General features: G+C 39.1%; 1 protein-coding gene across 1 annotated transcript in view; it reads right to left on the bottom strand.

The window, feature by feature from the left end:
• Window positions 1-1,373: 1,373 nt before the first annotated feature.
• The window catches only part of tesk2 (testis associated actin remodelling kinase 2), a 59,032-nt gene continuing 36,884 nt past the window's right edge, over window positions 1,374-23,521 (bottom strand). Inside the window, exons 5-11 of the mRNA XM_022679153.2 lie at window positions 15,659-15,805; window positions 9,861-9,943; window positions 7,989-8,073; window positions 6,929-7,012; window positions 6,538-6,624; window positions 5,763-5,901; window positions 1,374-3,528 (exon numbers count right to left, since the gene is read on the bottom strand). Coding sequence (XP_022534874.2) covers window positions 2,477-3,528; window positions 5,763-5,901; window positions 6,538-6,624; window positions 6,929-7,012; window positions 7,989-8,073; window positions 9,861-9,943; window positions 15,659-15,805 — 1,677 coding nt within the window. The 3' untranslated portion in view covers window positions 1,374-2,476. The remainder of the gene's footprint in view (window positions 3,529-5,762; window positions 5,902-6,537; window positions 6,625-6,928; window positions 7,013-7,988; window positions 8,074-9,860; window positions 9,944-15,658; window positions 15,806-23,521) is intronic.

The raw sequence follows: 23,521 nt of genomic DNA on the forward strand, positions 1-23,521 counted from the left end.
TTTTTGCATCTTTCATTGTTTTACCACTTTTTTAATATTTTACCATGTTTTTACTGTATTTTACCATGTTTTTCACAGATTTTACCATGTTTTTACTATGTTTTACTGTTTTTGTATCTTTTGTTTTACCGCTTTTTAAATATTTTACCATGTTTTTACCATATTTTACTGTTTTTGCATACTTTATTATTTTACCACTTTTTAAATGGTTTTACTGTTTTTGCATCTTTTATTGTTTTACCACTTTTTTAATATTTTACCATATTTTACCATGTTTTTACCATGTTTCACTTTTTTTGCATTGTTTATTGCTTCACCACTTTTTCAATATTTTACCATGTTTTTTTTTTTTTTACTTTTGCTTAAACATTCAACATGTTTTTCTTAATATCTGATGATACATCCTGATCATTTTATCATTTACTACTGAAAATAAGTTACATTTTGGTCCTTTAATGGCTGGTTGCAATTTCATTGTGTCAAAAAAATTGTCATTGTTCGATACATTTGATACATTCTCCTGTCTTCACTTATTCGGTCCAACACAGAATGCTTTTTCTTGGGACAAATAATTGCTGTTTCTACTTTTTAATCTGAAATCCAATTGTGAACTGATCCCTAAAAATGCACATTAAATCCAGGTGTAAACTTTCATAGATTAAACAAATTTGCGTTGTGTTTTCATTAAATTTATTTTTGAACAGACTGAATACATACTTACATACATACATACATACTTACATACATGCATTTATACATAAAAAATTAAGCCATCTGAATGAAAAAAACAAGGTCCTGATCTGTCTTTGGTAGAAATATACATCTCTGATTCAATTACAAATCTACACAGTCAGGAAAAGTAAGGACCAAAAAAAAAAAGAAGTCAGAAACAGGCAAAAAACTGTATTTACATAAATCTGTGTTCATCAAACTATTCATCAAACACAGTTGACCAGCAGGGAAGTAAGACATAGTAAAATCACGGTTTCTTCCTTATAAATATCAAAATAGATTATCTCTATAAAACTAGTCTGTTTCAGTTACATTTATTGCATAGAAATGTAGTGAGAAAAAAAACAATTACAAAGTTGAAACCATTAAGTTTTACCAAATTCAAGTGCAATTTACATGTTTTAAGTAGTTACAGACATGGACTTTTCAGAGGACCTGAGAGGTCAAAGTGTGGAAAAGATCCAGTTGGTGCTTCACTTGCACTCAGAAGTCGCTCAACCAATGTAAAGAAGGGCTGTGAGAGCAGCTCTCACGCAAAAAAAGGGGAACTGATTGTGGGAATGGAATGTTTTTTGTTTTTTTAAATTTTTCCAAGCAAATTCACTTATACTAAACTATCAAATTCACTGAATACGGACAAATTCAAAAGGGTCCTTTTATTGCAACTTTTACAGTTATCAAAACCCACTTTATACACACAGGATAACAGAATCTGTGGGTTTGAGACGTATAAGTAAGCGCTTAAACAGTTAAGAAGAACATAGTGGTGCTTGTTAAGGTGTTAAAATACATTCAAACAAACATGTAGATTGTAATAATAACCCATTAGCCCTATGTTGCGTTAGCTTATTTGCTCTCCCTCTATGTGAGCCCTTGATGGTACGTTAGGACAAGTGGTTCCAAACTCTGGTCCTTGAGAAGCTCAAGCACTGTACCCGTTTGAGCTTAAGCTTTTCCAAGACACCTGATTCAGCTAATCATATCATTGGAAACGCGTACTTCTGTGTCTAAGACGTAGCCTGTGCTGTCATCTATGCTTTTATACCTGTGCTAATGCCCATGCATTTATATTTCTGCAATAGCACAGACAAAACAGTTGGTGAAGGCAGCAAAGGTAGGAATACAAAGGTGGGAATTTGATGCTCAGCGAACCAATGACAGTGAATGCGTTCTATGATGCCACAAGATGTAGGAGCCATCAAGCTATGGGTGTAGAAAATGGCATACACTACAGGCACAGGATTTGTGTTTCTGCAAGATACTGGCCTGGCTAGGGAGACACAGGCAGTGAACGGCACTGCCAGCCAAGACACTACCACAGTTCAGGCCATTGTGCTGAGGAGCTGCCACACTCAGCACCACTGCTGACCTTCCTTGGGCTGTGGTTGATACACACCCATGCTGCCATGTGGAAAACCCAGGTCAAACTTTAGAGTGGCTGCCTACCCTGAAGGCCAATTTAAGCTTTTGGGTCCTCTCAAGGACCAGGGTTGGAAACCACAGTGTAAGGTATCAATCTGGATCGGTGTTTCATATTTCAATTTTATACACTTTTGTTTAAACCCCATGTATGCTTAAGTTATAAGGATCTCCTTTTTTTCTTTCAAGAAACAAAAGAAAAAAATGTACATCTTTTAAATGTATTAAATAGAACCATGAAAACTATGTGCTTGTTCTCAGTCTTCTTGTTATCAGTTCTCTTTCCGCAATGGACGATTTCTGAGGCAGCATCTTTTAGATGTCTTCAGATGTCACAGCGAGACAGGAGGTCAGGCGTCCTGGAGGCCTGGCAGGGCGAAAGGACTATGGGCCGGAGATCCTGCGGCTCCATTGAAACGCTCAGGGCGATTGAGTTCCTGTTAGTGGAGGAGGACAAGGTCAGCATGGCCTCTTGATCCTCGGCCTCCATGTCCTCGCAGGGCACCAGCCTCTGTCCGTTTCTGTTCTGCATCTGGACCAAGCCCAGGGTCTGCTCCTTATCCTTACTGTCGTCGATGGGGCTGCCTCTGCTGCTGGAGCAGTCCATGGCTTCTGCCTCGGTGTCGGTGGAGGCAGGGCAGGACCAGTTATCGTCTGCCTCCGTTGTCTCATCTGGTTGCACTCCGCTCTCTATCCTTTGCCAGTAGGATGAAGCAGGGCATGACTGGCTCATCTCTGGCTCTGCCTCCTCTTCCTCCTCCTCCTCTTCTTCTGGCCCTTCCTCTTCATCCGGCTCTATCTCCCTCTCCGTTCTCGGCCTGTAGGGTGGGATCTCTGTCACAGTGTATTTCTTTGCCCAGCCGCTGAGCACCTTGGGCCTTGCATCTCCAGCTTCTCCACTCCTTGCTGCACAGGTTTCACACAGGGCAGGCTGGGGCGAAACTGGTAGTGAGCGGCACTGGCGGCCAGGCAACTGCCACAGTTCAGGCCATTGGGCTGAGGAGCCGCCACACACGGCGCCACTGCTGGCATTGGGCTGCGGTTGATACGTGCTCAGGCTGCCTTGTGGAGAGCGCAGGTCAAACATAAGGGAGAAGACCGATTTGCTGGGCATGTCGAAGAACTTTATCTTGCCACCCTTCAGGTCCTCCCTCGCGCTGAAGGGGTTGACCTTGGGGACCCCTCTAGAGGGTTCCCTCAGCCCGGGACTGTGGGATGAGTCCTGGACGTTGATCTTGCGTCCTGGCTTGCGAGAAAAGATGTCAGACTGGCTTCGAGAGAGCCAGATGTTGCGCCGTGGTCTGGGAGACTTGGGCGGGATCTTGTCATCCTGCGGGCTCCGAGGGTTCAACCTCTTCATGGATGGGAACTTTTCACCTGGTGAAAGAGAAAGAGAGGAAGAGATTGATCCCCATGTGTTTTTGAACCTGGACTGCCTTTTGAATGAGGTGCAACATAGGGCAGCCTATCAGAGCACATGTGCTTGCATATGCCTTAAAAGAAAAAGTAGTACAAGAGCTTGTTTAATTATGAGGGATAAAAAAAGACAGACATTTTAAAACTTACAAAAAAAAATAAAAATCCATGACATGGTCAAAGACAAAGGAACCAAAAGGGTAATAATGGGATCGAGGAGGAAAGGAGAAGGAGCAGGGGTTGAAGTTAGAAGTAGTTCGCTTGTTAGAGGTGTTAGGAGAGCAAGTGGTCTTTGAAGAGCTCAGTCTTTAGGAGTTTTTGTTAAGGTAGCGAGGGACGCTCCTGCTCTGGTAATGGTAGGTAGTTTATTCCAACATTGACGAACTTGGTAGGAGAACAATTGCTGGCAACAGTCTTGTATTCTTTGTCAAGTGTGTATTAGCATTAGCACCTGCGCACACCAGAGCGCGCCAGATATGTGCATGAAATGCATACGGTTTTAGACCCAACAGCAAAGGCAAAGTGCAATACTGATGCTGATACCACGGATACCACAACTTTGCTGTGGTGAGCTACATGCCACTCAGAGGGAGGTTCTTGCAGCGAAAGCGAGGAAGAAAACGGCATTGCAAAATTGGCGGAATAAATTTCAGATAATGATGAAACACTGTCAAACCACAGCCAAACAGAAATTAAAAGATCAGCTCAACCAAAACAAATTCGATTGGGTCTCGGCTCTGTTTGGATGGCTGAATGCCTCTGTGAAGGCAATAGAAATAGAACAGATGGAAATTGATGCTGAATGATTGATGGAGAATCCACTGAGAGAGTCGAAACCTTCAGGGAGTCCGCTCATTCCCCGTTTTGTGCCCAAGTTTTCCCCTCCTCTCTGTTTGTACCCTGGCCATGATTAACTGCCAAAGGAAATTAGAGCATGAGGCTGTAAAACAGCGAGGGTAACTGGAACCGGCTTGCAAGCAGACACTTTGCATTAGTGAAGGAACTCTCATCAGAAATGGCCGGCTTGGGGGCGACGAGGGAGGATTACTTGACGGCGGGTCTGGTGGAGGACACTGTCCTGCATGTTTAACAGCTTCCTCGTTCCAAGAAATCGTTGTGGCAGTGCTATTACACGGAACTCCGGTGTCGGATAGCAGGATCCTAGCCATGTGGGTCTTGGAGTGTTGCTGCATTCCCACTGAATGTTTACTAGTTTACAGTAAAAGGACTATTTATTTTTAATAAATTGATTGCATCTGAATGTTTGGATTGGTTTGTACCCGTTTTTATTTGTATTTGTTGCACCAAAAGCAATTTTCACATATGAATTTCAGAAAAACAGATTTAGGCCTTTTCTGGAGTTGCCCTTTTACACATGTAGCATACAGCTGTGGATTTTACACGTCTCACTATAGGACAAACAAATTTGTTTGTATTTGTAAAATTGTTTTTGGCAAGAGGATGGGGCATGCGTAGTGCATGCATTAGGCAAAGCATGACTCCTGGAGATCACTTGCTCCATTTACATAAGGGGCCATATTTCAGCGATCTATAGGTGAGCCATCAAGAGTGTGTTGACTGCGGAATGTGAAAGCTTTTAAATCAGCTTTACAACCCTGCACTCTCACTTTGGTGCATTGCTATCTTAATGGTACACTGCTTCTGCGCTTCTCAGCAGAAAAAAACTTCTGAGACCTGCACGTTCACACTATGTAGGTGCGAGACCAGGTCATGTACAGCATGAACACCAATGTTATTATATTTTGTATTCTGTTATTGTTGATCTAATTGGGACAACCAGCAGTGCACAAACCCAACTGTGTGTGTGTTAGAAACGATTGGGGGTATATGCACGTTGAGCGCGTGGCACACCTGTGTCACCATGATACCACCTGTGTTTTTTTTTTTTGCTGCCAAGATACCAATGCACCAGAAATTTACCTGAACACACCTTACTTCCAGACCACCACGCCCACCCATCAGCTTAGATATGTTCGTAAGCTCTGCCGCTATTTAAAACAATGCAGGCAGAAGGCGTGAAAATAGACAGTTTGCAGGATATAAGTTAGCAATGAGCTTTGCGATACCCCTTGCACAGAGTGTAAGATAGACATTAGACATTACCTAGTTTCTCAGTTAGAGTGCATGTGTGAAAGCAGCTTTAGTGGATTCTACACAGAGCATCCAGAACACACCTTTGGGGATGGTCTTTTTCTCAATCTCTGTTGGGATGTGGAGCCTCTCCCTCTCAGTTTCCTCAGCTTTCAGACGTCTCTGGATGTCTTCCAGCCTCTTCACTATTTCTGGGAAGGAGGGCCTGAGCTTTGGGTCCATCTGAAACACAGGCAGGACAGTGGTCAAGTTAGTTGATGCTTTGCATTTTGCATTTGGATCAGAATTCTATTATCAGCAGGTGTAATTGTACACTTTTGACTGTGTATGTTCTGATGTCCGCAAGTTTGGGGATTTAGGCCCTCTCTGGTGAGAATGGGTAATTGCACCAAGCATGCGGAAGACTCATTTTAAACTGGGCGGGTGTGATGCGCTCTCATTTCAGAGCGGATGAATCAGTTTCCAGATTATGTTTGTCAGTGTAAATGAATGAGCAACTGAGGTCTGACTTCCCCTTCTGAAGTCTCCATTGCTCCACCAGCAGCTCGTGTTCAGTAAAACTGAGCCAGATTCTCTTTTAGAGGCTGTACGTGTGACATAAGTACATAAAGACGCATGACGTGGTCAAAAGAACTTCTGTGAAAAGTGACCCGACACCCCAGTTTTTAGAATGAATATGTTAGGCTTAGCAGGAATAGTCATTCCAGCATACTGGTACCATTAAACACAATATTTTGTCCCTTCTCCACTCAGAAATGCCTCGGAAACACGGAACCAAGATACACAGTGCATGGAAAACAGATTTCCTCAGACAGGGAAATCCTCAGTACTAAAAAAAAAAAAAAAAAAAAAACTTACATTACAGCAGTTGAAGGCCAGCTGCAGGAAGTCGGGGGGACAGTCTCCAACCATATGCTGGAACGCATGGTAATCCAGCCCAAAATTCTGCCAGCAAACACAGAAAACCTGGTTTTAACACAGACTGAGACAACAACATATGCTTCTGACATTAGGCACTGTCTTCACTGTCTTTTTCCAGTGTCTGGTCTCAACGTACTTTTCCTGAATTTTAAAAATGGTCCATCATGGAAATATGAAACAATGCAAAGAACTGCCAGAAACTGCCAGATTGAAATAATTTCAAAAGGCAAAAATGGAAAATGTTTTTTTTGCATGCAAGAGAGAAAAAAATATAGATGTATTTATTAGAGGACTGAGAGAAATAGCACAACACTCAAACTGAACTCACCTCAGTGCGAGGCAGGAAGTCTGGATCAGCCTGGATCCTGGCGATGATCTCACATAAGATGATGCCATAAGAAAAAACATCAGCCTGGAGATAAAATGAAAAGAAAAGGACATCATGTTATATAGCCTTAAGACAACCAAAAAAAACAAAAAAAAAAAACAATCACAGGTGGCTACTAATTGACTGCTTTAGATATTTCAGGTGTTCTTTTTTTGGTGTGATTGTTAAGTGATTGTCATGGCATTTCAGGTAGTTGCTATGGTGTTGCCATAGTGAATGGATTCTAGGTGGGTGCAATACTTTAAAGGTGGTCTGCACTTCTGCAGGAGTCTGTGGTGCGGCAGTAGTAAATTTCAAATATCAAGCGCGAGAGTGTGCAGTTAACCAATCCTACAACATATACATGCAGAAAATCATGCAGATAAATAGTAGATGGTCAGTAATCTTATTTTATACATAGTTTTTGTAATTTTTGCTTTGTGTATTTTAAAAATAAACAAAAATAAAAGTGGCCTGATTTCCACATGCTACATTATAAGGTAGTATAATTAAGCAATAATACATGAGAGGAAGTGCTATAACATGTAATATTGGCACTGCAGCACAGCAGTTATAGCATGAACCTTATAGCTGCGCTGTTTGGCCTGTAAGTGCTGCATCGTTGCTAGATTACCTGTATGTTGCGGAGGCAACATACATGAAGGGGTTCGGTAACAGTGCATTACCGGCTGATAACGGCGCTCACAGAACACCTCTCAGCCAATCACACTGCAGGGTTGAAACTAACTGTTGTATAATGTGTAATGTTTGGCAGGAGCAGGATATGTATAAATATCGGTCTATATGTATATGTATAAATATCAGTCATACACAGACTGCTACTATAGCAGTAGTGTGTTAAGGTGATTGTTATGGTATTTCAGGTGACTGCTATAGTGCTGTGACCGTTATATGTCACAGGTGGTTTCTGTGGTGCCCCACGTGGTTATTCACGTGTGCGAAAACCATCAGGTTGATTAGTTGCATCCCATTTATTTCTGTTAATTCATATTAACCTTACCTTCTCATTATATGGTTCATCTCTCAGAACCTCTGGAGCCATCCAAAATGGAGAACCCACAACAGCCAGCTTCTCCCCATCAGCACTGCAGACACACACAAAGACAAAGGAACAGGTTAACATGAGTGCAAGACACTAAGCATTCTGAGCACATTCACACAGTTGTCATAAAGATCTGTGTGATCTGACGCTGTGGCGCCTCCAGCTGGACTGAAGGTGAGGAGGAAAGTCTTTGATCAGGTTAATAAAAGGAGATGAGGGCTGGGGAGAGAGACAGTGTGTATGAGAGAGAGGGAGTTGCAGACCTGGGCTTCTTTCAGCTGCTATGGTATTATTAGCTCTCTTAAGGGTCTGCTTCTGAACACCATGTTCCTTTAGAATCAGATGACCCACTGCCCACACTCTCCCACAATCACACAATCCTCTATCTGGCTGCACTTTAAGACTGCACCTAATGAATGCACTTTACTACTGTGGTCAATTTTAGTTGTTAGATCACTTATTTTTTTATATATATTTTTTATTTTGTTACGTTATTATAATTTTATTAAAAACTCAAGTGCTTGTGTAAGTTACTATTTAAGACATAGACAAACATTTTAATATATTTTTAGTTTTACTGAATGTATAAGTCTTGTATTTATACCAAATAAAACTTTATTATTTATTTTTTTGCAGTAATATAGTCTATTGAAAAAGTGTCAAAAGTCATCCAAACACAAATAGTTATCACAACAAGCCTAATTCAATCTGATTGACCCCTCACAGCTCTGCCATCCCCTGAACAAATCCTAAATAGAAGAAAACACTAGCAAATATCAGGCAAACTGCATAACGATTCTAAGGGCCCTATCTTACACCCTGTGCAAGGTGCGTTGTGATGCTCATTGCTATCTTACACCCCGTTAGCAGTCTATTTTCACGCCTTCTGCCTTTTTTTGTTTAATTTTTGACCCAAATGGAGCTTTTATCCCTTCAGTTAGAGTTGTTTATTTAATTTACTAAACTAAACTAAAACTAAAAAATTTACGTGGCCTTAGAAGTTCCTTACCATGTTGAGGTTTCTCATGATGTTTTAGGACAGTTGTGCCACTAGAACCTGTTTGCTTTTACCCATTTTACAGCTTAGGAACCGCTAACCCCCCAAAGTGTTGTTATAGTGCAGCGTTTCCATACTGGGTATATTAGCATAGCAGGTAGTGTTGGTGCTGCACAGTTCCAGGTTCTGGACTTCAATTCTGGGTTTGATTTTATGTCTGGAGTTTGGTGTGTCCTCCAGGTACTCTGGTTTTCTCACACAAACCAGAGGGTATTCCTGCCTTGTTGTTCCATGATTCTGGGTAGGATCTGGGCCGATCTTACATGTAACTAGACCTATCAATATCATGATATCGCAATAAATATCGCACATTACATTTCTTATCTATATCATTCACCGCTAATCACGACCTTGACCTAGAGGAAGTGGGTAAGCAATAGAGAATTTACAGGGGATTGATGTTTTCCATATTTTTGACTTTCTGAGTCACATGGTTGAAATTGGAGTTGTAGGCTTCACTGATAACACAGACACATCTCACAGGTTTCCTTTTAGTCATGTAATTCCTCACACCAGATCACAGTCCTGCGTGACCTTAAGGTTATTGGGGATAATGAGCCAGTGAGCTGTACACAAAGTAATCTTTCGGAAGCAAATTCTTCTCAGATTGGATTTGCATGGAACTCAGAACTGATGCAAATTGGACTTCCATCTGTCTAACAGAGGTGCAATTCTGCAGTCAGGTAAAAACAGCAAGTGGATCAAGTTTGACCTGGACACTTGTCAAAAATATGAGGTGCATGAAAGGAATAGTGTAAACCGGCTTTACTCACTCATGACTGGGGATCTTCTCTGCAAGGCCGAAGTCTCCAACCACTGCAGTGTAGCCATTTTCATCTGATTTAATCAGGCAGTTCTGTAATAATATGAGAGATAATATGAGAGAATAATATGGAATGTCTTGCTCATTGGCTCCCCCTACAGAGTGAAAGTGTAAAATATTAGCATTTATAACAATTAAAGCATTTTACACAAAACTACTTCAGTTATGCGAAGTTCTCACTAGGGCTGGGTATCGAAATTGGATACCAAAAAGCTGAAATGTCTTGGTACTACAGAAAAAAGAAAGGTCTACAAAAAAAAAAGCTGTGTATTTTCAATACTTTGCATGTAACACACATAAACATGCTAAATACGAGGAGTGCGCACAGTGAGGTAATAAAAAAAAAAAAAAAAGCAACGGAGCCCTGGCGCACACAAAAGCAAAGAGCATGAACAAAGAGGTAAATATGTCGAAGTGGTCTTAAGTCTGACTCTACTGACAATCTAATCTAATCTAATCTAAATACATTGAAATACACATTAATAAATGCTTAAGAAGTATGTGCACTGTTTAATATTTGCCCTGGTGATTGAAAGGTTTTGGGTGTTTCTTTGACAGTATGAGAATGAGATGACTCATGTTAGCTGTTAAATAAATACATTGTCTAAAAATAGTTATCAATTTTTGTATTTTTTGTAACACTTAAGAAAAAGGTAGCGAAAAAAGTATTGTTTTTTCTATCAGAATCAAATTCAAAGTATTGTAGCTGTATTAAAATTTAAATATATAAAACGATACCCAGCTCTAGTTATCACAAATGCCTAGTTATCGTAAATTCTCCATTTATATGTCAGTAGAACCATAAAAAGAGTTTCAGGCTGTAGAAGTTCTGATTTGTGAAATGTCCGTAAGACATATTCTTAGGCATAAATCACTTTTATACGATCATCATGTCCAAGTTAAGACCAAAACCAGAGAAATAGAGTGGTCATTATACTGATATATTTGGAGCTCATACTCATTCAAATGCAGACAACAACTGAAACTGCGGTCAAGACATAGCTAGGGCTGACCTGATGACCTTTAAGGGCACAGTCAAGTTCATGTACCACTGCACAAGAGTTCCTATTGGCTAATCACTGACAGCTTAGTATTTTTGGTTAATTTAAAGGACCTGTATCATTTAAAATGAAACATATATAACTTAAACATTTTAACCTTTTAAAAAGGTGTTTCAGTTTACTTTCCAAATGTTTGGATACTCCTGTACTAATGACGTTATTTTTTTTTTTCTAGTAAAAATAAGTGAAATAATCCATCGTAGTAAGCTTAAACTCTTGAACAGATTTAGGAAAATAGTGCACTTTTACCATTTAGGATATAGAGTTGCTCACATGACATATACAAGTCACATATATTCATACACGTGAACCATAAATTGTAAATTGCGAATTGATTCAGGATTCAAATTTGAACGAAGCTTTAGAGCAGGCTGCCCAAACTTCGGCATGTCCCTGTGTATCTACTTATTCAACCTCCTTATTTATGGTATTAAGTTTTTGTTGTTGTTTTTTTGTGTTACAACACAGGCCAGCCTATCACAATAGAACGTATTTACATACAGCTCGGGAAAAAATAAGAGACCATTTAAAAAATATAAGTTTCTTTGATTTTACCAAATTGAAAACCTCTGGAATATTATTAAGAGAAAGATGGATGATCACAAGCCATCAAACCAAGCTGAACTGCTTGAATTTTTGCACCAGGAGTAAAGGCATAAAGTTATCCAAAAGCAGTGTAAGACTGGTGGAGGAGAACATGCCAAGATGCATGAAAGAGGTGATAAAAAACCAGAGTGATTCCACCAAATATTGATTTCTAAACTCTTTGTAACATGGGAAAAATGTTGCCAGTGGTTTATATAATAAAAGCACAATATTCATTTTACTCAAACATATACCTATAAATAGTTAAATCAGAGAAACTGATTATTTTGAAGTGGTCTCTTAATTTGTTCGAGAGCTGTATATTCATCCTAAAATATATTCTGCCTATGGCTTCTTTTAGGCAAATAAACAGCTTGGTTTTACCATGTGGTCTAAATGACTCAGCTGAGTAGTGCTATGATGCAGCAGGTCAAGGGTGATTCCCAGTGTGTGTAATTAGAGGAAAAGAAAGTGCAACAGCTGATGATTAGCACAGGAAATGCCAGTGCATTCCAGACACAGCTGAGGGCAGTGCACCTGTCCTGATTGGGACGTTCCTCCTATTTACAGTATGCAGGAATGCTGCAGTGCTGCAGACGATCGTCTATCGCCGATATGACATGGGAAAAATTACTCTGAAGTTCTGACCTGCTCGCTTTCATTAAGCAGACCTGTCAAAAGCCAATCCTCTAAATAGTCTAGAAGCATTTGCGGTTCCATTCAGGTAAGCATGTAGCAGTTCGACACGCTTTGTCTGATTCCATCAGTCAGACAGTCAAGACAAGGCAAATAGACAGACCAACAGACAGTCTGCAATTAGAAAATGTAGAAAATGTAATCAAAGAAAAGCCGTAAGATATGTGCTGAATGAAAGCAATGCGGACTGATGATTAGTGCCATCTATGCTAAGGTTGTTGTTGTTCCAGTCATAATACTGAATTAGCATTGTTGTAGCTACTAATGCTGTTTACAATAAAAGATGCTGGGCTAAAGTTGTTAATAAATATTAGACTTGGACAATTCTTTCAGATACAACAAGAAATATTCAATACTAATGTTAATGCATTTTTATTTAGCCTAAAATATTATAATTTACCAGGTATTTTTGGGATAGCGATATTAGAGATATGAGATATAGCGATATTTGGGATATGAAAAAACATTGACATTTTTTTAAAGAAAATACTACTGCAACAAAGTAAATATGAAACTATAATTTAGTGTAAATATAACAGTTACATTCAGTAGAAAGTCCCTGATTTTGCATAAAATTATAATAGTGGAATAAAATAAAAAATCTAACAAAAATAAAGTAAAGTAACAACTTAATAAAATTGTGCAGTAACCACATAACATTACAATTTTGATAAATTAGTAATCTGGATCTTTTCCAGATTACTTCCAGTCTTTTTTAATGTAGTTTTAATTTGCCTTAATTTGTTCTTTAGATGTGCCAAATTTGTATACCGTATTTTTCGGACTATAGGATGCAACGGATTATAATTCTATTTCAGCAGGTCTATCAGCGGCTTCTTACAACCTGACTGGTAGAATTCATACATTAGGTGCTTTTTCGGGAAAAAAAATATTAAATTAGCCTTAAATTTATAAACAGGGTCAAATATAAACAGAGTATTAAAAATTAAAAAACTAAAAAACGATTTCTATTTAAAGTTAAAACAAGGTTTATTTCCTGTTCCTGTAATGTTTCCAATTTGGAAAAACAATGTTTTGCTTGATAGCAATGATACAGAAAATGATATATCTAGTTATGTGATTATGCTAGAACGTAGACCACTATAGGCTCTCTTAGAGGTTCTAAACAACATGCTCAAGAAATGCAATGAGTAAAAAGTACTAGAGATTAATTATCCCAATCTAAACCAAAATATTAAAATCTGGACCTTGAATCCTATTTGAATTGAATCCTAATACACTGGAATATTATTAAGAGAAAGATGGATGATCACAAGCCATCAAACCAAGCTGAACTGCTTGAATTTTTGCACCAGGAGTAAAGGCATAAAGTTATCCAAAAGCAGTGTAAGACTGGTGGAGGAGAACATGCCAAGATGCATGAAAGAGGTGATAAAAAACCAGAGTGATTCCACCAAATATTGATTTCTAAACTCTTTGTAACATGGGAAAAATGTTGCCAGTGGTTTATATAATAAAAGCACAATATTCATTTTACTCAAACATATACCTATAAATAGTTAAATCAGAGAAACTGATTATTTTGAAGTGGTCTCTTAATTTGTTCGAGAGCTGTATATTCATCCTAAAATATATTCTGCCTATGGCTTCTTTTAGGCAAATAAACAGCTTGGTTTTACCATGTGGTCTAAATGACTCAGCTGAGTAGTGCTATGATGCAGCAGGTCAAGGGTGATTCCCAGTGTGTGTAATTAGAGGAAAAGAAAGTGCAACAGCTGATGATTAGCACAGGAAATGCCAGTGCATTCCAGACACAGCTGAGGGCAGTGCACCTGTCCTGATTGGGACGTTCCTCCTATTTACAGTATGCAGGAATGCTGCAGTGCTGCAGACGATCGTCTATCGCCGATATGACATGGGAAAAATTACTCTGAAGTTCTGACCTGCTCGCTTTCATTAAGCAGACCTGTCAAAAGCCAATCCTCTAAATAGTCTAGAAGCATTTGCGGTTCCATTCAGGTAAGCATGTAGCAGTTCGACACGCTTTGTCTGATTCCATCAGTCAGACAGTCAAGACAAGGCAAATAGACAGACCAACAGACAGTCTGCAATTAGAAAATGTAGAAAATGTAATCAAAGAAAAGCCGTAAGATATGTGCTGAATGAAAGCAATGCGGACTGATGATTAGTGCCATCTATGCTAAGGTTGTTGTTGTTCCAGTCATAATACTGAATTAGCATTGTTGTAGCTACTAATGCTGTTTACAATAAAAGATGCTGGGCTAAAGTTGTTAATAAATATTAGACTTGGACAATTCTTTCAGATACAACAAGAAATATTCAATACTAATGTTAATGCATTTTTATTTAGCCTAAAATATTATAATTTACCAGGTATTTTTGGGATAGCGATATTAGAGATATGAGATATAGCGATATTTGGGATATGAAAAAACATTGACATTTTTTTAAAGAAAATACTACTGCAACAAAGTAAATATGAAACTATAATTTAGTGTAAATATAACAGTTACATTCAGTAGAAAGTCCCTGATTTTGCATAAAATTATAATAGTGGAATAAAATAAAAAATCTAACAAAAATAAAGTAAAGTAACAACTTAATAAAATTGTGCAGTAACCACATAACATTACAATTTTGATAAATTAGTAATCTGGATCTTTTCCAGATTACTTCCAGTCTTTTTTAATGTAGTTTTAATTTGCCTTAATTTGTTCTTTAGATGTGCCAAATTTGTATACCGTATTTTTCGGACTATAGGATGCAACGGATTATAATTCTATTTCAGCAGGTCTATCAGCGGCTTCTTACAACCTGACTGGTAGAATTCATACATTAGGTGCTTTTTCGGGAAAAAAAATATTAAATTAGCCTTAAATTTATAAACAGGGTCAAATATAAACAGAGTATTAAAAATTAAAAAACTAAAAAACGATTTCTATTTAAAGTTAAAACAAGGTTTATTTCCTGTTCCTGTAATGTTTCCAATTTGGAAAAACAATGTTTTGCTTGATAGCAATGATACAGAAAATGATATATCTAGTTATGTGATTATGCTAGAACGTAGACCACTATAGGCTCTCTTAGAGGTTCTAAACAACATGCTCAAGAAATGCAATGAGTAAAAAGTACTAGAGATTAATTATCCCAATCTAAACCAAAATATTAAAATCTGGACCTTGAATCCTATTTTTGTTCGTGGACCATGTGATCCTTGCTAGGTGTGGCACTACATAATGATAATGAATTACATGAACTCTTTTCTTAATTTCCAGTGATTACAAAATTCAAGACTGTAAACTGAATTCAAGGTACAGATTTGATGGAGTGAAATCTAAAGAGAATAATGCTATCTGCACCCTATTATCTGTTACTCATTGTTAGCATTGTTACTGTCTTTGAGGGTCATATGACTGATTCATACCTTAGAGGTGAGGTCTCTGTGAAAGATGCCCTTGGAGTGCAGGTAGGCCAGGCCCATGGCAATCTCTGAGGCCAGTTTTACCCGTGAGGCCCAGCTCAGAAACTTGTTGCTGTCCAGCAGCTGTTCCAAGTTTCCACCGTTAATGTACTGCAAAAACACACAAACATGCGAATAAAACATTAGTCTTGCCGTTTGTTTCTTTTTTTTTTTTCTACCACAATCATTTACACTTTTTTCACCTTATAAACTTGAAGGAGTGAGAAAAAATAACCTGTTGCAGCAATTTATGAAAAAGTTTTTTATGAAAACAAGTTTGCTGCAGATGTAACTATAATATATTAAAAAAGATACTCAGCAATGGATTATTACGTAGTTTAAAGATTGATGATCTTTCCATTTTTTTTAGGTTTGTAGCCGAACCTTCAAAGGAAAGCCACCCCGTGGAAACAGAGCATTGACTAAAATTGATTTTCTGTGGAACTGGCCTATATTTAGAAAATCATGGCATGGACATAACAATGGAATCATGGAAGACAAACAAGTTGGCACAGAGAGAGAGCCCAACAGGAATCCTCTAAGTAGTTTTAATTCCAGCCTTCTGTTTTATATTACATCTCAGCATGGACGCTCCATTATCCACATTCAGTTGATCTTGCCTCAGTAGCCCCCTAGAGCTACCCTGCTGTTTTAGGCTATACTATAATACAAAAGCTAGTATCTAGAATACCACTAGTATTGATACCTTAATATGTTTACTGGTGAAAAAAATGCCAAATAAGAATAATAATAAAAAAAAGATTTCTACAGTGAGAACTGTTAAATGCTGAGATCAATATAAATGGGGATGGGTGGATGTTGTGAAGAGTTTTTTTTTTATTCACCATGGAAAGGATTCTGTGCTCATTACCCACTGTTTCTTTCATTCAGAAACACAGCACTTTTATCCAATGCTCCAAACGATCTTGCAATGCTAGAGATAGGGGCATAGAGTTTCCCATGCAAAGAAATGGCTATTTTACACCATTAACATTTCATTGGTAGAAGTCTGAGGGACCTGATATTTAATATGAGGCACTGAGAACTTTGAACATGCACCAATAGTTTAATAATAAACACAGTACCTCAAAATAGTTCTCCAGGTGCCAGAACCATGAAATGAAGTCAGGATAAGTTGACTGATGAGCATGTTCAAATAAGTAGGATAGGGGAACAGATTGCAAAACTAATTAGTTCAATAAAAAATAGAATTCATAGTATTCATGCATTTCCACTGAATTAATTTTTCAATCTGTTCCGCTATCCTACCTTCTCCCAAGTCTTAGTTTAAGCCTTATTAATGGTGTAAAAACAGGAATTTCTTTGCATAGGCAACAATATGCCCCTATTGCTAGCATCGAAACCCTGTTGGGAGCATCGGCTAAAAATGCTGTATTTGGGAATGCTGGGGACAAGTGGTGGTGAGAAAAGTTTTCAAAAGTTCAAGAAAAGTTTGTACTCGTTATCATGTTCCACAACACCACAAGTCTATTTCACACTTGATTCCTCCTTTAACTGTGTATATACTTGACTATGTACCTATACACCCATAAATAAAAAAAAAGCAAAATACTGAAACAGCACCTTAGCTTTCCTTTCTCCACTTTTGGGACTCTAAATGGTTTATAGGTTGGCTGCATTTTGGCCACCTGTCTTCAGATTGAGGTAAACAAGGTAAAAAATAGCCAAGCTCAAAGGAGACCCATGTTAGAACTGTATATTTAGCCTCGAATGGAGTGGCTTGGCTGTTGGTCAGCCATGAGAGAGACAACATATACACCAGCATATCTGTTCCCTTGCTTCAAAATAAACTGTCACTCTTCTTCTTTCACCAGTTTAACGCTCTGGTTTATTTACACTTCAGCTGGTGTAGACGAGTGCTGATGAAGCATTAATGTGACGGCTGATGGCTGTGCTGTAACGTAACAACATCTAGTATGTCTGATTATGTAACACGGCTTAGAGAAGATAAGCGAGCGAGTACAAGAGTCGAATGACTGATAGTCTCCTCACTCGGCTGTCTACAGAGTGGATAACGTAAAAGTATTATTTGCATTTGAGTGCTCAGAGAAAACGATTATTCTCCTGCTCGAACTGTAAAGCATTACTCAACATGACAGGGTCGCTTCCTCTCGCTGTAGAAGACAACGTCAGCTGTCACCTCAGCCAGTCCTACTCGTCCTGCTCAATACTGCTGTTTAGAAAGTTAGGAACATGGTGATTCTATGTGTGTACTTTAGCCCTGTTGTGTAATCCCATTCACACAGATTAAAGCGTAAAAGATAAACGAGTGGAACAGATAAAGGTGTGAGGGAAGAGTTCTATTTACAGTCAGGACCTGGTCAAGACACCAGAGCCTCGGAACAAAGACGTCATGCTCTTTTACTGTGCAAGAGGTCGCGTAACCGATTCGCTCAGCTCAGGTCTTTGACCTTCCTTTCGACAGCAACCACACACTTACTGGAGTAGTTAATATATGGGCATGCCAAATGTCATGGAACAGGAACTAGTATCATGTCCCGTGACTTTTGTGTGGACCTCCAACATTTAAATGTGGAGGTGATTTCTGCTGCTTGTTGCTTGTCTGTTTACACGGACAATTTTAACCAGACACTGTCAGTCACAATCATTATTACACTGCTCTGTCCACTGTGGGTTATAATGCCTTTTTACAATATATTTGCCCCCTTTTCCATTTGGCACCCACTATCAGGCCTCACTCGAACGCCAATAATTCACATCGCCTCATGTTCAAGCTCACTCTCACTCTCACTCAAAGGAACGCTTCATAAATTACATGTGAAAGTGTTTCAAGACTGTGGAGAAAGTTTGGTCTACTTTTCTCTGCAGAACTGTTTCAGCTCTTAAACATTATAGGATTAGGGACAAGTGATATGGCCATAAAATAATATTCACAAGTTTTCAAGGTATTTTTGCGATACAATTTTCCTTTTTTTTTCCAGAATACACAACTGCAACAAAATAAACATTAAGCTTTAATTAACGCATTACTTGAAGATAAGGTAATATTTAAGAAGAGTATCATACATTCATACATGACAATATTTTTTCTTAAACAAGTGTTCTTGTCACTTTTACATATAATATATATATACACATCATAATTATATAAGATCAGCTGAAATATAAAAATTTAATTTATAAATTGATATAAATTATTGCCATATTGCACAGCTCTACTTTAGCATCTGCTCCTTTTTCTTCATGTTTTCTTTCAAGAGCTTATTTTCTCAGTAGATAATGCATTTACTAGTAGTAGTGCTTTTTAGCTTTGGCAATGTAAGGTCAGTTTACCGATTATTTCTGAAAAGGTCTGGCAAATATCTTGCAGACCACTGCTCCAGGAACACGTGATTGGGTGATTCCAGGCTACATACTGTAAAACTGGGCCATTGTCGAGTCTTGTGCCCTTCGGCTATATCACTGCTCTGCAACTATAAGAGAAAATCCATGTATGTGTGCTGTATTTCCACTGCTTTTCCCTGAAGAGAGAGCCTTTAATACCCATGTGGATCGATACAAAATTATCAATATTTCCTGTTCTCGTATCACCACAAAAAACAAACCAAAAAAAAAAAAAAAAAGAAAAAAAAAAAAATTGGAGATACTTTGGAGATACAAGAAGGAGCAAGAAAAAAACAGCAGTTGGAGTCACCTCGCACTTGGGAGGATATAACGGTGTATCTGACTGGGACACACTGATGGCACCCAACCAGGCAGCAGTTTCTCTGGACCGAACCAGGCAGAAGTTTGTGCTGGTGGGGTCTCTGTTTGTGTTAGTAACTTGCATCATCATTATGTGTCTAGGGCGCCTTTTTCGGCCCATCATCATTAAGTTTTCGGTTATAGCAAAGATCTAGAAAATTATCATTTGTAAAATGATTCTGAATTGTCTACGTCCAAACGGAGATGCATCTAAAGCCCAATCTGGACTAATGTTTCTCTGGGGGGTGGGGGGGTGGGAGGGTATTTTCTATTTTATGGGGGTCCTCTGTGATTTCCATGCAGAACGACCATGTATGTGGTATTCTCAGACGTCCAGGCAGATTTAGCTACTGTACTGTTTAAGTCCCATCCGGTTTCACATCTCTGAGTTTTGTCACCTCGCTTTTGATGAAATAGCTATTTGTCCACTGCCATGCACCGTAATTACACTTTAGGTGCACGTTTCCAAGAAGATCCATGTAAACAGAACAGGGAGTGGAAATGGAGGAGCTACTAAAGGGGATGTCATGTGAAAAAGAAAGCCAAAAAACTTACTGGCCCGTCGACTTTATCACTGAGTAGAAGTGTGAAATATTTTTCACAGACGTCCCCCGAGAAACTAATCCCTTCCAGATAGGGCTTAAGAATCGAAAATGTTCCCCCACCCTACAGCATCAGCATACCTCAACACACTCAACATAATAATATTAAATTTACTCTCTCCAGCTTTTCCAGCTTGCGGAATAATACAGGCTAGACTAGGAATTAGCCCACGGCAGGAAAGTATCTCCGCTTGTGTGTATGTGTGTACTTGCTTGACAACCCCCCATAGAGATCATTACACTAACTGACCCCACCGTCTCATCCCTTCATCATCCCTGCATGTAAACCTGCCCTCATTCCGTGAGGCAGCCTCAGACCCGGCACAGGATTACCAGCTCTTTACCCCAAATTCCTCCAGAGCGACCCTACATCTGGTGTCTGCCCACCTCCCCCTTCCTCTCGCCCTCCTCTTCGCTAAAGGGTTAAACCTCAGCCTAATCCCTCGCCCCTGCCCTGAGCGTTTGATCAGCACTGTCTGATTGGGCACACTGATGAGCGTTCCTCAGCCAAGGCTGGGATTACACTCTTTCCTACTGGAGGTGATTAGGTTACCAATGTGCATCCACCTACTGCTCTATATAAAGCAAATCCGCTGTGTGGAACGCTAACCTGGACGATGCTCAGTCCGATAGACTGGGTGTGTTTACGTAAGCCATTGTGAATGCTCTAGTGACAGATCTATAGGTAAAGACAGGCACTCATACCAATACAACAATCAGCTTTATTATAAAAACCACTGCCTAACATTGTGTAGGCCACACTTATGCTCTGATCTGTGGAAGTGTCCTGTGGTACCTAGCACAATCATTGAGGTCAGTAACTGATCCTTTAAGTCCTGTAAGTTCTCTATGAGCATCAGAGACTTCTTTTCCACTACAGAGCCATCATGGGTTCAGAAGTTCAGAAGCTAGGTCGTGCTAGAACTGCTGTGGCGATGGTTGCTGGGCTACTAAAACTGCAGTCACCTTCAAGCTGAAGCTGCAGTAGGGATGTTGGATGATCCGGGACGTCAGCATACTAACACTGTGGTAGTGATGTGGCATTATCATGCTGGCATGATAATGCTGTGGAAGCAATGTTGGATGAGTCTAGTAGTCGTTGTGCTAATCCTGCAGTAGCAATGATGAATTACCCAGGTTACCATCATACTATCACTGTCAGTGATGACAGGAGGCCCGTAGACTAGTACCGCAGGAATGGTGTTGGACAGTTCTGGCAGCAGGAATGCCAACGGCACAGTAGCAATGTTGGATGAGGCTGGTAGCTTGCATAAAAACGCAGTTCTCCAAACGTTTCATTTAGTTAGTATGCTCAGGGTTGTCTTGAACCTGACACTGATTCACTGCTGTCCTTCCATTGAGCACTGTTGGTAGCTACCAACAACTGCATATCGGGAACACTCTACAAGGTCTGACTGATACTTTAGAGAAGTTCTGACTCAAGTCAATCGTATAGCTATTCCAATAATTTTGTCCTAGTCCAAGTTTCTTAGATTCCAATTTTCCTGCTTCCAACACACCAACTTTAATAATAGACATGGTCACACTTGCTGCCTCGTACTGTATTTGTCACAGTTGTCATTGGAACCAGATAATTAATAAAGTTTTCTTTATTTGTCCCATAGAAAACCCCAAATATAACCCCAAAACAGTCCCAAGAATGTTCCCCTTGTGACCAACTCTGATGTAATACAATGAATGCACTGGCCCATATTCATTAAGGAAAAAAAAATAAAAGTACATGGTTGGTTGTGAAAACTCTTGCCACTTTTAAATCCACCAGTATGAGAAGTTGTCATTGGCTGGGGTAAGACTGGGTTGCAGCAGCTTGGAATAATAGTATAATCCCCTGCAGGCCAGGGATTACCCGTGATTATAATTGCACTAATACGCCTTTCCGATAATGTGCCTCAAGCAGCGAAGAAGCAGAGCAAAGGTCACAGGGCTGGCGGCAAGAGTGAGACTGAACAAAGACCACGCCGGCCCGACTTACTGCCGGAAAAGCTTAGTGTCTGTCAGCGTGTCCTGGAAGGATTCAGCTGGTTGAATACATGAGCAAACAGACAACTACTACTGACTGCTGGTGTTGACATCAAATTAAATAATCTGCAGGGAATCTAAAATTTGTATTAAACAAAGCAGTCAAGTTTTTGTGCAGAATTCACTACTTTAGTATGTGTAGCTCAATAAATATGGCCAATACCGGTCTAATTTATTTTATCCTTTATTGTTCCTGGTAACAACAAATTATCTTTAGAACAGTTGGCACAAGTTGCAGAACAATTTCTAAAAAGTTAATTTTCAGATTTCAACTGAAAAGAGTTCAGATATCCCGGAGAACATAATATCAAAATTCAGAGAATTGGACAAGTCCCCATTTCTGGATGGTGTTCAAACATTAATTTTTCTTTACAAGATACAGTTTTTACCCACATTTGTGGATTGCAGGGAGAACTATGTTCACAGACCATAATTTCTGGTGTTCCTGAGCCTATGCATTGATTGCCAGTACAGAATCATTCCTGTATTTTAATGCAGAGCCACCTAAGGGCACAAAGATCACTAGCATCCAATTGACCATTAGCCTTGTTCCAAGCAGTGCTGTGCGTGAACGAGTTCAAAAGAACGCGCTCATTGAACACGCTCATTTTTTTATGAACGTTGAACTGAACGCAACACCTTTTTTAATAAAGAACTTGAATGTGAATTAGTTTACAGTATGTGTCATGAACGGCAGACATCACTGTAAAGAGATAGAGAGAAAAAGATACACAGAGAGAGAGAGAGAGAGAGAGAGAGACCAATGTCGAGATGGAGACGAGTAAGAGAAAGCGCTGCAATTAAAAAAAAATGGCTAGTGGAAGTGATGGCACGGAGACAGACACCGATTCTCCTTATGAACATTTTCATCACCTGGTAAGAAACCCACAATTGCAGTGTCATGAGCAAAAGTCTACAATGAGCAGTTTCAAAGAATGTATAGTGATTTTGTAGCTTGTAGTGTAAAAAAAAAGTATTTATTTGAATATCTCACGAAAAAAGTAAAATGAACTGAACTTTGAACTAGTTCAGAATTAAAATTGTGAACTTTGAACGTGAACTGTTCACTTTGAGCATGTATGAACTGAACTTGAACTAGTTCAGAAAAGCTGTGAACTGGCACAACACTGGTTCCAAGCATGCAAAGATTCCTACAGATTCTCTGAATCTGTACTGTAGATGGTGGTATCCAAAGTCCTCACAAATTTACATAAATACAATTTTTCTGAAATCTACATTTTCCATAGTAAAATGTCTCACTTAACATTTGATATGCGTCATATATTCTACCCTAAAAAAAGCAAGACATTTATTCTACATGTATTTACAACACAGGGTTACTCCATCTTTTTTAATAAGATTTTAGGTTTTAGGTTTTGGTTTTCTACCAGTATTCACCAGCTGTTGAAAACTCTACTGCTACCAGCCTCCTTGTCCCTCCTGACCTGAAGCTGGACAC

This window comes from Astyanax mexicanus, chromosome 4, assembly GCF_023375975.1.
Source record: "Astyanax mexicanus isolate ESR-SI-001 chromosome 4, AstMex3_surface, whole genome shotgun sequence".
Lineage (NCBI taxonomy): Eukaryota > Metazoa > Chordata > Actinopteri > Characiformes > Acestrorhamphidae > Astyanax > Astyanax mexicanus.